Source organism: Trichomycterus rosablanca, chromosome 20 (assembly GCF_030014385.1).
Source record: "Trichomycterus rosablanca isolate fTriRos1 chromosome 20, fTriRos1.hap1, whole genome shotgun sequence".
In the NCBI taxonomy this organism is placed as follows: Eukaryota; Metazoa; Chordata; class Actinopteri; order Siluriformes; family Trichomycteridae; genus Trichomycterus; species Trichomycterus rosablanca.
The window spans coordinates 19,920,402-19,937,505 of NC_086007.1; the positions used below are offsets into that span (position 1 = coordinate 19,920,402).

At 40.1% G+C, this 17,104-nt stretch overlaps 1 protein-coding gene and 6 non-coding genes across 7 annotated transcripts in view; 5 read left to right on the plus strand and 2 right to left on the minus strand.

Annotated features, from left to right (window-relative positions):
* The window catches only part of ak9 (adenylate kinase 9), a 44,703-nt gene extending 37,439 nt beyond the window's left edge, over positions 1 to 7,264 (plus strand). Inside the window, exons 32-35 of the mRNA XM_063016439.1 lie at positions 242 to 340; positions 422 to 524; positions 6,122 to 6,236; positions 6,877 to 7,264. Coding sequence (XP_062872509.1) covers positions 242 to 340; positions 422 to 524; positions 6,122 to 6,236; positions 6,877 to 7,097 — 538 coding nt within the window. The 3' untranslated portion in view covers positions 7,098 to 7,264. The remainder of the gene's footprint in view (positions 1 to 241; positions 341 to 421; positions 525 to 6,121; positions 6,237 to 6,876) is intronic.
* A 1,149-nt stretch (positions 7,265 to 8,413) lies between these two features.
* On the plus strand, positions 8,414 to 8,486 carry trnaf-gaa (transfer RNA phenylalanine (anticodon GAA)). The gene has a single exon. It is a non-coding gene; the product is annotated as a tRNA-Phe (tRNA).
* Positions 8,487 to 9,114: 628 nt separating this feature from the next.
* Positions 9,115 to 9,186, plus strand: trnaq-cug (transfer RNA glutamine (anticodon CUG)). The gene has a single exon. It is a non-coding gene; the product is annotated as a tRNA-Gln (tRNA).
* A 751-nt stretch (positions 9,187 to 9,937) lies between these two features.
* Positions 9,938 to 10,010, minus strand: trnaf-gaa (transfer RNA phenylalanine (anticodon GAA)). Its single transcript has one exon. It is a non-coding gene; the product is annotated as a tRNA-Phe (tRNA).
* Positions 10,011 to 11,529: 1,519 nt separating this feature from the next.
* On the plus strand, positions 11,530 to 11,602 carry trnaf-gaa (transfer RNA phenylalanine (anticodon GAA)). Its single transcript has one exon. It is a non-coding gene; the product is annotated as a tRNA-Phe (tRNA).
* Positions 11,603 to 12,256: 654 nt separating this feature from the next.
* Positions 12,257 to 12,328, plus strand: trnaq-cug (transfer RNA glutamine (anticodon CUG)). Its single transcript has one exon. It is a non-coding gene; the product is annotated as a tRNA-Gln (tRNA).
* Positions 12,329 to 13,026: 698 nt separating this feature from the next.
* trnaf-gaa (transfer RNA phenylalanine (anticodon GAA)) lies at positions 13,027 to 13,099 on the minus strand. Its single transcript has one exon. It is a non-coding gene; the product is annotated as a tRNA-Phe (tRNA).
* Positions 13,100 to 17,104: the final 4,005 nt, after the last annotated feature.

Genomic DNA, 17,104 nt, shown 5'->3' on the forward strand with positions numbered 1-17,104 from the left:
GAGCTAGCTTTTCGAACACACCCCCTGTGTCTGCTCTGGTTTCTTCCCACAGTACAAATACATGCAGTCAGATTAACTGGAGACACTGAATTGCCCTATAGGTGAATGGCGAATGGTGTATGTATGTGTGTGTGTATGTGTGTCTGTGGACTGGCGCCCTGTCCAGGGTGATAGTGTGTCTTGCGCTCATTGAAAAGCTGGAATAGGCTACAGCAAACTGTATTTACTCTATCATGTAAAGGTATGAGGCTCTGGTTCGTGGCAATGTAGAGTTTGCTGTGGAGTATCGGGAGAAGATCTACATTTTTGAGACAAAGGAGAAACAACAGAAATTTCTGCGGTGAGTAGTAAAAAAGTTTAGGAAGCATTGTTATCTTTTTCCTTAAATTACTAATTAAATTGTGTATGCAACTGTTCCCAGATCACCTGAGACTTACTGGAATCAAAAACTCCCTCATAAACTTCCACCAGTGGGAGACCCAATACAACTGACCTCTTTACCATTGCTGGGTTATTTGGAACAGGTAGTTGGGCAATGATTTGGCTTTCAGAACGTGTCTGTTATACAAGTATTTATATCATATGTGTGTGTGTGTATATATATAACATTAAAACCACCTCCTTGTTTCTACACTCACTGTCCATTTTATCAGCTGCACTTACTATGTAGAAGCACTTTGTAGTTCTACAATTACTGACTGTAGTCCATCTGTTTCTCTGCATGCTTTGTTACCCCCTTTCATGCTGTTCTTCAATGGTCAGGACCCCCACAGGACCACCACAGAGCAGGAATTATTTGGGTGGTGGGTCATTCTCAGCACTGCAGTGACACTGACATGGTGGTGGTGTGTTAGTGTGTGTTGTGCTGGTATGAGTGGATCAGACACAGCAGCGCTGCTGGAGTTTTAAACACCTCACTGTCACTGCTGGACTGAGAATAGTCTACCAACCAAAAAATATCCAGCCAACAGCTCCCCATAGGCAGCGTCCTGTGACCACTGATGAAGGTCTAGCGGATGACCAACTCAAACAGCAGCAATAGATGAGCGATCGTCTCTGACTTTACATCTACAAGGTGGACCAACTAGGTAGGAGTGTTTAATAGAGTGGACAGTGAGTGGACACGGTATTTAAAATCTCCACTCATACCAGCACAACACACACTAACACACCACCACCATGTCAGTGTCACTGTAGTGCTGAGAATGATCCACCACCTGAATAATACCTGTGAGGGTCCTGACCATTGAGGAACAGGGTGAAAGCTGAAATAAAAAAGATAAAATGGACAGTGAGTGAAGAAACAAGGAGGTGATTTCTTAATGTTATGGCTGATCAGTATATATATACAGTGTATCACAAAAGTGAGTACACCCCTCACATTTCTGTAAATATTTCATTATATCTTTTCATGGGACAACACTATAGACATGAAACTTGGATATAACTTAGAGTAGTCAGTGTACAGCTTGTATAGCAGCGTAGATTTACTGTCTTCTGAAAATAACTCAACACACAGCCATTAATGTCTAAATAGCTGGCAACATAAGTGAGTACACCCCACAGTGAACATGTCCAAATTGTGCCCAAAGTGTCAATATTTTGTGTGACCACCATTATTATCCAGCACTGCCTTAACCCTCCTGGGCATGGAATTCACCAGAGCTGCACAGGTTGCTACTGGAATCCTCTTCCACTCCTCCATGATGACATCACGGAGCTGGTGGATGTTAGACACCTTGAACTCCTCCACCTTCCACTTGAGGATGCGCCACAGGTGCTCAATTGGGTTTAGTCCATCACCTTTACCTTCAGCTTCCTCAGCAAGGCAGTTGTCATCTTGGAGGTTGTGTTTGGGGTCGTTATCCTGTTGGAAAACTGCCATGAGGCCCAGTTTTCGAAGGGAGGGGATCATGCTCTGTTTCAGAATGTCACAGTACATGTTGAAATTCATGTTTCCCTCAATGAACTGCAGCTCCCCAGTGCCAGCAACACTCATGCAGCCCAAGACCATGATGCTACCACCACCATGCTTGACTGTAGGCAAGATACAGTTGTCTTGGTACTTCTCACCAGGGCGCCGCCACACATGATGGACACCATCTGAGCCAAACAAGTTTATCTTGGTCTCGTCAGACCACAGGGCATTCCAGTAATCCATGTTCTTGGACTGCTTGTCTTCAGCAAACTGTTTGCGGGCTTTCTTGTGCGTCAGCTTCCTTCTGGGATGACGACCATGCAGACCGAGTTGATGCAGTGTGCGGCGTATGGTCTGAGCACTGACAGGCTGACCTCCCACGTCTTCAACCTCTGCAGCAATGCTGGCAGCACTCATGTGTCTATTTTTTAAAGCCAACCTCTGGATTTGACGCCGAACACGTGGACTCAACTTCTTTGGTCGAAGCCTGTTCCGAGTAGAACCTGTCCTGGAAAACCGCTGTATGACCTTGGCCACCATGCTGTAGCTCAGTTTCAGGGTGTTAGCAATCTTCTTATAGCCCAGGCCATCTTTGTGGAGAGCAACAATTCTATTTCTCACATCCTCAGAGAGTTCTTTGCCATGAGGTGCCATGTTGAATATCCGGTGGCCAGTATGAGAGAATTGTACCCAAAACACCAAATTTAACAGCCCTGCTCCCCATTTACACCTGGGACCTTGACACATGACACCAGGGAGGGACAACGACACATTTGGGCACAATTTGGACATGTTCACTGTGGGGTGTACTCACTTATGTTGCCAGCTATTTAGACATTAATGGCTGTGTGTTGAGTTATTTTCAGAAGACAGTAAATCTACACTGCTATATAAGCTGTACACTGACTACTCTAAGTTATATCCAAGTTTCATGTCTATAGTGTTGTCCCATGAAAAGATATAATGAAATATTTGCAGAAATGTGAGGGGTGTACTCACTTTTGTGATACACTGTATATAGGGCTGGACGATATGGCTAAAATTTATATCACGATATAACTCCTAATTTCGGTCGATACGATATAATTCCGATAACGATATGAATAATACAAATGTCAGAAAAACTGCCAAGAACACCAACATTGGAAGGCTGTACCTGCAAACCTCTGAAAAATTTATTTGCAAAGTCTATAAAATCTCACCCTTTAAAACTACATAATATTTTAGAAATAATAATAATAATAATAATGGTACAAATAAATTAGCTTTCACCTTTTACTTGTATTCACCATTTGTATACAGACAAACACACGACATCATTCTCATATAAACATAAGCTTTGACAATATATAATATAATATTTTAACATATGTCTTAACCAGAGGTGGAAAGAGAACTAAAATATTGTACTCAAGTAAAAGTACTATTACTTTAATGAATTTTTACTTAAGTACGAGTAAAGTTACTAGTCTAAAAATCTACTCAAGTAAAAAGTAACTCATTTAAAATGTACTCAGAGTAAACTTTTTTTAGTTACTTTATTAACAGCAGGGGGGGTCTCTTCTGTGGAATGCAAACAGGACGAGTGGATATAAATCTCACAATAGTTGTTTTTAATTCAAATATAATAGAAGAAACATGTTGATACAACATTTAAAACATTTAGGGATGTGTAATGTGTCATTTTAGTCCCATAAAACCACTAGTGATGTGTCGTAGAATGAATCGAATCTATTGAACGGCCCTTTAAACTGAAATAAAGGAATCAATTCGCGCTTCTGGGAGTCGTTATGTATATATACGGCTCTTTAAAGGAACCGAGACAAAAGATCCGACTCCCCATATCAGAATTCACTGCAGTAGTTTCCCAGACGCGATTTCTTTAGCGTTTTTATTTTACTCAGTAACGGATCTTATTGAAAATGTAGCGAATTACAATTCCTAATACGAAACATACTTAAGTAAAAGTTTTAAAAAGTACAAGTACACTAAAAAAACTACTCAATTACAGTAACACGGGTAAATGTAATTCCACCTCTGTAAATGTTACTTTCCACCTCTGGTCTTAACCAACTTTAATCCACAACATGGACTGATGATTATTTGTATGTAAACATTTTCGAACAAAAGTGCTTAAGAGTTGCTGCAGAATTTGCTATAGCAGGTGTTGTGCTTGAAGAATACAGAAAAAAAGAGTCTAGTCTTTCCTCTCTTATCAACTAGTTCTACTGCTTCTTTTTTAACTGTGGATGCTCGTTCACTCACAGCTGTTGAACTCATTTAGCCGCTAATATCCACCGTGTTGTAGCGGAATGTAATCAGAGCAGTAACTCTGGCTTCGTGCCTGTGGCGCACGTCATCACGCAGTGACGTATGCATATCGATCGAATTTGTTTACAAATCATATCACCGTTATTGAAACATTTTCTATCGCGATATATATCGATATCGAATTATTGTCCAGCACTATATATATACAGTGTATCACAAAAGTGAGTACACCCCTCACATTTCTGCAAATATTTTATTATATCTTTTCATGGGACAACACTATAGAAATAAAACTTGGATATAACTTAGAGTAGTCAGTGTACAGCTTGTATAGCAGTGTAGATTTACTGTCTTCTGAAAAGAACTCAACACACAGCCATTAATGTCTAAATAGCTGGCAACATAAGTGAGTACACCCCACAGTGAACATGTCCAAATTGTGCCCAAAGTGTCAATATTTTGTGTGACCACCATTATTATCCAGCACTGCCTTAACCCTCCTGGGCATGGAATTCACCAGAGCTGCACAGGTTGCTACTGGAATCCTCTTCCACTCCTCCATGATGACATCACGGAGCTGGTGGATGTTAGACACCTTGAACTCCTCCACCTTCCACTTGAGGATGCGCCACAGGTGCTCAATTGGGTTTAGTCCATCACCTTTACCTTCAGCTTCCTCAGCAAGGCAGTTGTCATCTTGGAGGTTGTGTTTGGGGTCGTTATCCTGTTGGAAAACTGTTGGAGTTTTCGAAGGGAGGGGATCATGCTCTGTTTCAGAATGTCACAGTACATGTTGGAATTCATGTTTCCCTCAATGAACTGCAGCTCCCCAGTGCCAGCAACACTCATGCAGCCCAAGACCATGATGCTACCACCACCATGCTTGACTGTAGGCAAGATACAGTTGTCTTGGTACTTCTCACCAGGGCGCCACCACACATGCTGGACACCATCTGAGCCAAACAAGTTTATCTTGGTCTCGTCAGACCACAGGGCATTCCAGTAATCCATGTTCTTGGACTGCTTGTCTTCAGCAAACTGTTTGCGGGCTTTCTTGTGCGTCAGCTTCCTTCTGGGATGACGACCATGCAGACCGAGTTGATGCAGTGTGCGGCGTATGGTCTGAGCACTGACAGGCTGACCTCCCACGTCTTCAACCTCTGCAGCAATGCTGGCAGCACTCATGTGTCTATTTTTTAAAGACAACCTCTGGATATGATGCCGAACACGTGGACTCAACTTCTTTGGTCGACCCTGGCGAAGCCTGTTCCGAGTGGAACCTGTCCTGGAAAACCGCTGTATGACCTTGGCCACCATGCTGTAGCTCAGTTTCAGGGTGTTAGCAATCTTCTTATAGCCCAGGCCATCTTTGTGGAGAGCAACAATTCTATTTCTCACATCCTCAGAGAGTTCTTTGCCATGAGGTGCCATGTTGAATATCCAGTGGCCAGTATGAGAGAATTGTACCCAAAACACCAAATTTTACAGCCCTGCTCCCCATTTACACCTGGGACCTTGACACATGACACCAGGGAGGGACAACGACACATTTGGGCACAATTTGGACATGTTCACTGTGGGGTGTACTCACTTATGTTGCCAGCTATTTAGACATTAATGGCTGTGTGTTGAGTTATTTTCAGAAGACAGTAAATCTACACAGCTATACAAGCTGTACACTGACTACTCTAAGTTATATCCAAGTTTCATGTCTATAGTGTTGTCCCATGAAAAGATATAATGAAATATTTGCAGAAATGTGAGGGGTGTAGTCACTTTTGTGATACACTGTATATATATATATATATATATATATATATACAGTATATATATATATATATATATATATATATATATATATATATATATATATACAGTATATATATATAGTAATTCTATTTACTCTTAAGTGTTTCTATTTGTCTTTCAAAGGGAGTAGCAAAATCCATCATCAAAGGCATGACCAAGTTAGGCAACCTAAGGCCAAAATATCCTTACTTAAGTGTGAAGCGGTCTGCTATACTCTATTTGGCCTTGCATCTGAAAGGTAAGATGTCCTTTAGTTTTGGATGTTAACTCACATTTTTACAGGTGGACAAATGAGGATTTTATTGTCTTTTGATGCATGTTCTCATATCTTCAACTATTAATTTAACATTAACCACAACTGTCAAAATACACTCACATTTGGTGGTTAGTAGATGGACTGACAGCAGTGTTAATGAACCTTTTAACTTTTGCAGTACTTATTGTGGCTATAATATTTGAACATATATGTAGTATGCATTATGTAATTTAGGATATTTAGTTTTAGTTAAGTCTGCAGAATTTTAGTGTTGGAGTCTTGGTTTACATTATTAAATAAGGAGAGATTTATTTAACATTAGTCAACAGACAGACTATTGTATAGCAGCTGAATTTAAGTACAAACCCCATTGTCTGAAAATGTGATTTCAAAATACAACCAAGTTGGTCAGACAAAATCTAAGTCTCAGATTCACATTAAGAATGTTAATTGTATGCTTATATTCTAAATCTCTAAACACCACAATCAGTCATGAAGGAAAAGTAGACTAATTAAATATCATATTTTTGACCTTAATCCTTGATTGAACTTGGACAATCTACCCATCAAATACTCTGGCATGTAACCTATCGTATTAAACTTGTTTCCCCTTTTTACATAGCATCCAACCCAAAGATTTCAGAATACATTCAGAAAATGTACAAGAAGAAACTGGCACAGTTCGAGGAGGACTGTGCACTCATCTACTACCTGGGTTCCAATATGTCCAATAAGTCACCTCATGAACTTCCCACAGACTTTGAACATAAACTTTACAGGTTTCTTAACTTAAAAGAATCCACAAAGAACACACCAGAACATAGACAGCTTGTAAACTATTAAACTATTAAAATTATATCTGCACTGTATATGAGAACATCACATTTTTCTATTAAACTGGTTTACCTTAAAATCTGGACGAACACTTGATCAATGTAAACAAAATTGTAATACTGACTTTTTTTGAGCTTGTTCTTTACTTGAATAGACATAAATAAATAAACATATCAGTTACCTAGAACATTGTTTAGCTCTTGCTTTCATTTCATGTACATACAGTTGGGTGACAAATTAACAGCAAATTGAAGCATTTTGAGAAGGTACCACCTTAACAGGTTACCCTGTGGATGGAAGCATTTTTATCCTGGAAGAGACCATACACAGTTGCAACTCACTGCTTATTGGTGTAACAAACAAAACTATTCCCCCTCTATAAAATTTACAACTCTTAACTTCTAAAATACTTTTAAAATGCTATCACTCAGCGCCCATGTGGCACAGCAGGATAATCTGCTAGCACACCAGCACCGAGATTCTGAACTCCTCTGTCCGAAACTCGGCCTTGCCACCGGTCGGCTGGGCTCCATCTAGCGGGCATAATTGGCAGTGCCTGCAGCAGACATGGTTCTGCTAGGGTGGGATGACCGGACTATGTGGGTGGGGACTTTAAACACATATAGAAAAGGGTTGGAGGAGGTGTGAGCAGCAATATACCCACCTCGACTGCAATTGGGGATCGCCCAGCAGTGGAAGAAGACAAATTGACTACGCTAAATAGGGAGAAAATGCATAAATAAATAAGTTAAAAAATATCATCCAAATGTCAGTTGCACTGGTTACTTGTCCTACTTAATAGTTTCTTCTCCTGTGAGCTTACAAAAGCTTTTCCTGCTAACTTTCAAATCTTTATATGGTTTATGACAGGTGTGCCATTGCTTGGTTATCTATATTTCTTCATACCTTCCCAGAGCAGACTTTCTTAGCCATTTTTCCTTAAATAAAACAATTCAAGACTGTTAGATATTTTAAGTGTCCATATAGTTATGGTGCTTATCTCACTTCATCTAACCAAACATTGATCTAGAGATATCTGTGCCTATATAAGCTCTTGTAAATAAAGGAAGGTATCTCAAACTCTGACCTTGTCATCAGAAGGGACATCTGTGTAGTGACTGTAGGCTGTGCCTAACAAGTTGGTGGAGAATGCGGGCAATCTAGTCCAGGTAAGTGATCTTGTCTAAGGCTGCAAAGTTTTTGCATGCCAAAATCGCCTAGTTGGGAGAGCGTCAGACTGAAGATTTAAACGTCTTTAATCTATTTTGAGGTTTTGGCAGTGAATTGACTGCTCTGCCTTCACATTCTGAGGTGGGTGTTGGACTGCCGAAATAGCTCAGTTGGGAGAGCGTTAGACTGAAGATCTAAAGGTCCCTGGTTCGATCCCGGGTTTCGGCAGAAAAAGTCCCTTTTTAAAACATCCCTTGTATACTCTGAACATACAGCCTGCCTCATTAACACCCAGACCCTGTTTTGATCCTGGGTTTAGGCTGTAAAATGCTTCCTCAGTAACGCTTAGAGGTTCCTGGTCCGTTCCCGAGTTTGGGTGGAAAAGTGCTGCTTCAAAACATCCCCATCTATCTATCTATCTATCTATCTATCTATCTATCTATCTATCTATCTATCTATCTATCTATCTATCTAGATAGAAAGCTAAACAGACTGCTCATAAGATGTCAAAAGGCGAAGGCGGCAGTAAGAAAAACAATTGTCTAAGAGGTTCCACTGATATTTGAGCTGAGATCACTGAAGTCACAAGTTAATGCACTTAGCTTAGCAAAGACACAAGACACATACTGCTGCACAAAGAAAGTTATAATAGCTGTTATGAAGTAAGCCAAGCTGGACAGTGTGTTCTTTAATTATGAACATTCCACTCAGATGGATTTGTTTGGTTTGATAGAAAAAGAAATAAAAATGAAGTTGACAAGGTGGAGAACATGAATTAAACCTAGAGGTCGAATAATGCAATACAACGTGATAGTAAATTTTAGAAACATTGGACTTTAATGGCTAGATTTCGTGTGGTTCCATGGTGTAATGGTTAGCACTCTGGACTCTGAATCCAGTGATCCGAGTTCAAGTCTCGGTGGAACCTGAGTCTGTCAATGTCTTCACAAGTGAGCTTTTTGTATGCTTATTTTACATCTACAGCAACTGTAGTGAATATAATGGGTGTAAAGTCAGTAGTTCGAAAAGCACTGTCTTAACTTTCCTATTCTATTTTATCTTTAACAGTCTTAACTGAATGCAGGGGATGATACTACAGGCCTGTAAAACAACTCTTGAAATAATCTGAGAAAAAAGATGCTGTTTCAAACGGTAAAACAAAGAGCAGATTTAGCTCCACTTTTACAGGCATGACATCTAGTGTTCATATTTGGAACTTGATGTAAAAAATTTTCAAATAATGTGCAGGCATCTACCAAATGTGACCACTAGATGTCATGCCTGTAAAAGTGGAGCAAAATCTGGTCTTCATGTTGCCCTTTGAAACAGCATTTTTTTTCCCTCCAATTATTTCAAGAGTGGTTTAACAGCCATGTAGCATCATCATGCATTCAGATAAGACTGCAAAAGACAAAAAAGAATAATAAGAAAGTGCATTTCAAACTACAGACTTTAGCTTTAACTTGGGCTATGTGTGTTACAGAGCAAACAGATAAGCGATAGGGATATTTTAAAGCAGCACTTTTTCCACCCAAACCCGGGAACGAACCAGCAACCTCTAAGCGTTACAGAGGAAGCATTTTACAGCCTAAAGCCAGGTTCAGAGCAGGGTCTGGGTGTTATTGAGGCAGGCTGTAAATTCAGAGTACACAAGGGATGTTTTAAAAAGGACAGTCATTTGCCGAAACCCGGGATCAAACCAGGGACCTTTAGATCTTCAGTCTAACGCTCTCCCAACTGAGCTATTTCGGCAGCCATACACCACAATCAGTAACTGAAGGCAGAGCAGTCACAATTCAGCAGCCTTCACTTTTAACATGCTCTGTTTCTTTCTGAACAAACCTTGATGTGCACACTGGAGAGGAGATGTTTTAAAACAGTTCTTTTACTGTTAATACCCAAGAACTAAGGTTTACCTTTTTCAGTCTGTTGTTCTCCCAACTGAACTATTTCCGCACTAAAACAGTTGGTTCCAAAATGTGTAATGGGGCTCTGTGTGTGTCTTACTAAACATAAATGTGCAGTAAGGACAAAGAAAATGTTGAAAAAAAATTCAATTTAGTGCCACAACCCCAAAAGTTATTAGAGACATTTAAAACTTTAGTCTGACGCTCTCCCAACTAGGCCATTTTGGCATGCCAACACTTACATTGTTACAGTTAGACCAAACAGTATCCATTGAAACTCGATTCTCCACATTGACTAGCGCTGGTAGCAAAAAGTACTTTTATTGTTCAGAAAAGAAAAAATCAGCAATGAAATCATGCAGACATTTTACGTGATATGCCTTGAAAGATTTTGGTTTTATTTTTTCTACCATTTAAACACCAAGTTTTAATGATGGAGATGAAAATGCATCCATTATTTTCACTACAGTGGCTGTAGTGGTAAACTAAGCATACAAAAACAAAACGTTGACAGACATTTCAAGAAGGCTGTGATGGTAAATCCCACTAGGTACAGAAAGATGAGCCCAGGTTCCACCAAGACTTGAACTCGGACCACTGGATTCAGAGTCCAGAGTGCTAACCATTACACCACACAAAAGCTTCCTTGAAATTCCAATGTTTCTAAAATTTTCAATCACATTCTCGTGCATTTTTCGACCTCTAGGTTTAATTCATGTTTTCCACATTGTCAACTTCATTTTTATTTCTTTTTCTATCAAACCAAACAAATCCATCTGAGTGGAATGTTCGTAATGAAAGAAAACACTGCCCAGCTTGGCTTACTTCATAACAGCTATTATAACTTTCTTTGTGCAGCAGTATGTGACTTGTGTCTTTGCTAAGCTGAGTGCATTAACTTGTGACTTCAGTGTTCTCAGCTCAAATATCAGTGGAACCTCTTAGACCATTGTTTCTCTTACTGCCCCCTTTTGACATCTTACGAGCAGTCTGTTAAGCTTTCTATCTATATAGATAGATAGATAGATAGATAGATAGATAGATAGATAGATAGATAGATAGATAGATAGATAGATAGATAGATAGATAGATAGATGGGGATGTTTTGAAGCAGCACTTTTCCACCCAAACTCGGGAACGGACCAGGAACCTCTAAGCGTTACTGAGGAAGCATTTTACAGCCTAAACCCAGGATCAAAACAGGGTCTGGGTGTTAAAGATGCCTGACACCTATTTCAAAGAATTTTACATGAAGTACCAAATGTGACCACTAGATGCCATGCCTGTAAAAGTGGAGCTAAATGAAACAGCATCTTTTTTCTTAAAAAGGCTCTGCCTTCACATTCTGAGGTGGGTGTTGGACTGCCGAAATAGCTCAGTTGGGAGAGCGTTAGACTGAAGATTTAAAGGTCCCTGGTTCGATCCCGGGTTTTGGCAGAAAAAGTCCCTTTTTAAAACATCCCTTGTATACTCTGAACATACAGCCTGCCTCATTAACACCCAGACCCTGTTTTGATCCTGGGTTTAGGCTGTAAAATGCTTCCTCAGTAACGCTTAGAGGTTCCTGGTCCGTTCCCGAGTTTGGGTGGAAAAGTGCTGCTTCAAAACATCCCCATCTATCTATCTATCTATCTATCTATCTATCTATCTATCTATCTATCTATCTATCTATCTATCTATCTATCTATCTATCTATCTATCTATCTATCTATCTATATAGAAAGCTAAACAGACTGCTCATAAGATGTCAAAAGGCGGCAGTAAGAAAAACAATTGTCTAAGAGGTTCCACTGATATTTGAGCTGAGATCACTGAAGTCACAAGTTAATGCACTTAGCTTAGCAAAGACACAAGACACATACTGCTGCACAAAGAAAGTTATAATAGCTGTTATGAAGTAAGCCAAGCTGGACAGTGTGTTCTTTAATTATGAACATTCCACTCAGATGGATTTGTTTGGTTTGATAGAAAAAGAAATAAAAATGAAGTTGACAAGGTGGAGAACATGAATTAAACCTAGAGGTCGAATAATGCAATACAACATGATAGTAAATTTTAGAAACATTGGACTTTAATGGCTAGATTTCGTGTGGTTCCATGGTGTAATGGTTAGCACTCTGGACTCTGAATCCAGTGATCCGAGTTCAAGTCTCGGTGGAACCTGAGTCTGTCAATGTCTTCACAAGTGAGCTTTTTGTATGCTTATTTTACATCTACAGCAACTGTAGTGAATATAATGGGTGTAAAGTCAGTAGTTCGAAAAGCACTGTCTTAACTTTCCTATTCTATTTTATCTTTAACAGTCTTAACTGAATGCAGGGGATGATACTACAGGCCTGTAAAACAACTCTTGAAATAATCTGAGAAAAAAGATGCTGTTTCAAACGGTAAAACAAAGAGCAGATTTAGCTCCACTTTTACAGGCATGACATCTAGTGTTCATATTTGGAACTTGATGTAAATTTTTTTCAAATAATGTGCAGGCATCTACCAAATGTGACCACTAGATGTCATGCCTGTAAAAGTGGAGCAAAATCTGGTCTTCATGTTGCCCTTTGAAACAGCATTTTTTTTTTCCTCCAATTATTTCAAGAGTGGTTTAACAGCCATGTAGCATCATCATGCATTCAGATAAGACTGCAAAAGACAAAAAAGAATAAGAAGGCAGTGCATTTCAAACTACAGACTTTAGCTTTAACTTGGGCTATGTGTGTTAAACCCGGGAACGAACCAGCAACCTCTAAGCGTTACAGAGGAAGCATTTTACAGCCTAAAGCCAGGTTCAGAGCAGGGTCTGGGTGTTATTGAGGCAGGCTGTAAATTCAGAGTACACAAGGGATGTTTTAAAAAGGACGGTCATTTGCCGAAACCCGGGATCGAACCAGGGACCTTTAGATCTTCAGTCTAACGCTCTCCCAACTGAGCTATTTCGGCAGCCATACACCACAATCAGTAACTGAAGGCAGAGCATTCACAATTCAGCAGCCTTCACTTTTAACATGCTCTGTTTCTTTCTGAACAAACCTTGATGTGCACACTGGAGAGGAGATGTTTTAAAACAGTTCTTTTAATACCCAAGAACTAAGGTTTACCTTTTTCAGTCTGTTGTTCTCCCAACTGAACTATTTCCGCACTAAAACAGTTGGTTCCAAAATGTGTAATGGGGCTCTGTGTGTGTCTTACTAAACATAAATGTGCAGTAAGGACAAAGAAAATGTTGAAAAAAAATTCAATTTAGTGCCACAACCCCAAAATGTATTAGAGACATTTAAACCTTTAGTCTGACGCTCTCCCAACTAGGCCATTTTGGCATGCCAACACTTACATTGTTACAGTTAGACCAAACAGTATCCATTGAAACTCGATTCTCCACATTGACTAGCGCTGGTAGCAAAAAGTACTTTTGTTGTTCAGAAAAGAAAAAATCAGCAATGAAATCATGCAGACATTTTACGTGATATGCCTTGAAAGATTTTGGTTTTATTTTTTCTACCATTTAAACACCAAGTTTTAATGATGGAGATGAAAATGCATCCATTATTTTCACTACAGTGGCTGTAGTGGTAAACTAAGCATACAAAAACAAAACATTGACAGACATTTCAAGAAGGCTGTGATGGTAAATCCCACTAGGTACAGAAAGATGAGCCCAGGTTCCACCAAGACTTGAACTCGGACCACTGGATTCAGAGTCCAGAGTGCTAACCATTACACCACACAAAAGCTTCCTTGAAATTCCAATGTTTCTAAAATTTTCAATCACATTCTCGTGCATTTTTCGACCTCTAGGTTTAATTCATGTTTTCCACATTGTCAACATTTTTATTTCTTTTTCTATCAAACCAAACAAATCCATCTGAGTGGAATGTTCGTAATGAAAGAAAACACTGCCCAGCTTGGCTTACTTCATAACAGCTATTATAACTTTCTTTGTGCAGCAGTATGTGACTTGTGTCTTTGCTAAGCTGAGTGCATTAACTTGTGACTTCAGTGTTCTCAGCTTAAATATCAGTGGAACCTCTTAGACCATTGTTTCTCTTACTGCCCCCTTTTGACATCTTACGAGCAGTCTGTTAAGCTTTCTATCTATCTATCTATCTAGATAGATAGATAGATAGATAGATAGATAGATAGATAGATAGATAGATAGATAGATAGATAGATAGATAGATAGATAGATAGATAGATAGATGGGGATGTTTTGAAGCAGCACTTTTCCACCCAAACTCGGGAACGGACCAGGAACCTCTAAGCGTTACTGAGGAAGCATTTTACAGCCTAAACCCAGGATCAAAACAGGGTCTGGGTGTTAAAGATGCCTGACACCTATTTCAAAGAATTTTACATGAAGTACCAAATGTGACCACTAGATGCCATGCCTGTGAAAGTGGAGCTAAATGAAACAGCATCTTTTTTCTTCAATTTTTTCAAGAGTTGTTTTACAGGCCTGTAGTATTATTACCTGCATTCAGATAAGACTGTAAAAGAAAAAAAAAAAGAATAAATAAGTGAAGGCAGTGCATTTCAAACTACTGACTATAGCTTTTACTTGGGCTCTGTGTGCTACAAAGCAAACCTTTAAGCACAGTATAGGGATGTTTTGAAGCAGACCTTTTACTGCCCAAACCTGGGATCGAACCATGGACCTCTAAGTGTTACTGAGGAAGCTGTATGTTCAGAATAGACAAGAGATGTTTTAAAACAACTCTTACACTGCCGAAACCCAGGATCGAACCAGGGACCTTTAGTCTAACGCTCTCCCAACTGAGCTATTTCGGCAGCCATGCATCACAATCAGAAACTGAACACAGAGCATTCACAATTCAGCAGCCTTCATCTTTTAATGAGCTCTGTTTGTTTCTGACCAAACCTTTATGTGCACTATGGACAAGAGATGTTTTAAAACAGTTATTTTACTGCCAATACCCAAGAACCAACGTTTACAACTTTTTCCGCTCTAAAACAATTGGTTCCAAAATGTGTGATGGGGCTCTGTGTGTGTCTTACTAAACCTATAGGTACACAGTAAGGACAAAGAAAATTATTAAAATTATTTTTAAAAAGTCCATTTACTGCCAAAACTTGAAAATGTGTAAGAGATGTTTAAATCTTCAGTCTGACGCTCTCCCAACTAGGTGATTTTGGCATGCCAACACTTACATTGTCAATTGGGGTGGCATGGAGGCTAAGTGGGTAGCACTGTTGCCTCACAGCAAGAAGGTACTGGGTTCGATCCCCAGGTGGGGCGGTCTGGGTCCTTTCTGTGTGGAGTTTGTATGTTCTCCTCATGTCTGCGTGGGTTTACTCCGGGTGCTCCAGTTTCCTTCCACAGTCCAAAGACATGCAAGTGAGGTGAATTGGAGATACAAAATTGTCCATGACTGTGTTTGATATAACCTTGTGAACTGATGAACTCTAAAATCTAAACAAACTCCCAGATCAGACCATCTGACAATGTACGAAATTTTGGTGTTGTCCTGGATAACCAGCTGACCTTCTCTCCTCATGTACCCAACATGACAAGATCGTGCCGGTTCCTCCTCTACAACATCAAGAAGATTAATCCATTTCTCTCCATGGAAGCCACTTGTCCAATCACTTGTAATCTCATGGTTGGACTACTGCAACTTTCTCTGGCAGGTGCTCCTATGTCCACTATTAAAACTCTGCAGCTCATTCAAAATGCAGCCGCTATCCTGGTTTTTAACCAACCTAAACGCTGCCACATCACCCCACTGCTGCGTTCTCTTCACTGGCTTCCTGTAGCTGCCCGTATTCAGTTTAAAACACTGATGCTCCTCTACAAATTCTAAAATGGACCAGCCCCAAGCTACCTTTGAGGTCGAATAAAACCCCGTTCTGTACCACGCAACCTCAAAGTCACTAGTCTTGCTCGACCTGATCCTCCACCCAGAACTCAAGGAAGAAAGTCTCTCACTGTCTTCAAAAGACGATTTAAAACCCACCTCTTTACTAAGCACTTAAGCTGCATTATTTCTTGCATTAAAAACACTCTTGGTTCTAACAGGGTTTACAGCAGATTTGAGTTCTTGGACTGTTGTCTACTTAAACTAGAGTAAGGTAATGTTCACTATGGAAGCACTTCTGTAAGTCACTCTAGATAAGAGCGTCTGCTAAATGCCGAAAATGTGCATGTACAATGATCAGCCATAACATTAAAACCACCTCCTTGTTTCTACACTCACTGTCCATTTTATCAGCTCCACTTACCATATAGAAGCACTTTGTAGTTCTACAATTACTGACTGTAGTCCATCTGTTTGTCTGCATGCTTTGTTAGCCCCCTTAGTTCTTTAATGGTCAGGACCACTACAGAGCAGGTATTATTTAGGTGGTGGGTCATTCTCAGCACTGCAGTGACACTGACATGGTGGTGGTGTGTTAGTGTGTGTTGTGCTGGTTTGAGTGGATCAGACACAGCAGCGTTGATGGAATTTTTAAACACCTCACTGTCACTGCTGGACTGAGAATAGTCCACCAACCAAAAACATCCAGCCAACAGCACCCTGTGGGCAGCGTCCTGTGACCATTGATGAAGGTCTAGAAGTTGACCAACTCAAACAGCAGCAATAGATGAGCGATCGTCTCTGACTTTACATCTACAAGGTGAACCAACTAGCTAGGAGTGGACAGTGAGTGGACACGGTGTGTAAAAACTCCAGGAGCGCTGCTGTGTCTGATTCAATCATACCAGCACAACACACACTAACACACCACCACACACCTGACCAGTGGCGTAACTACAGGGGGGGGGCAGGTGCACAGGGGCCCATGGCAGGGGGGGGGGGGGTTCCCGTTCCCCTCCATGACATGAACTCAACCACCCACCTCACTGCCCCCCCATTGGCTGCACGTATTATGCATGTATTTATGGCAAGCCAAAAAGGAAATATATAGCAAACACTAATATATATGAAA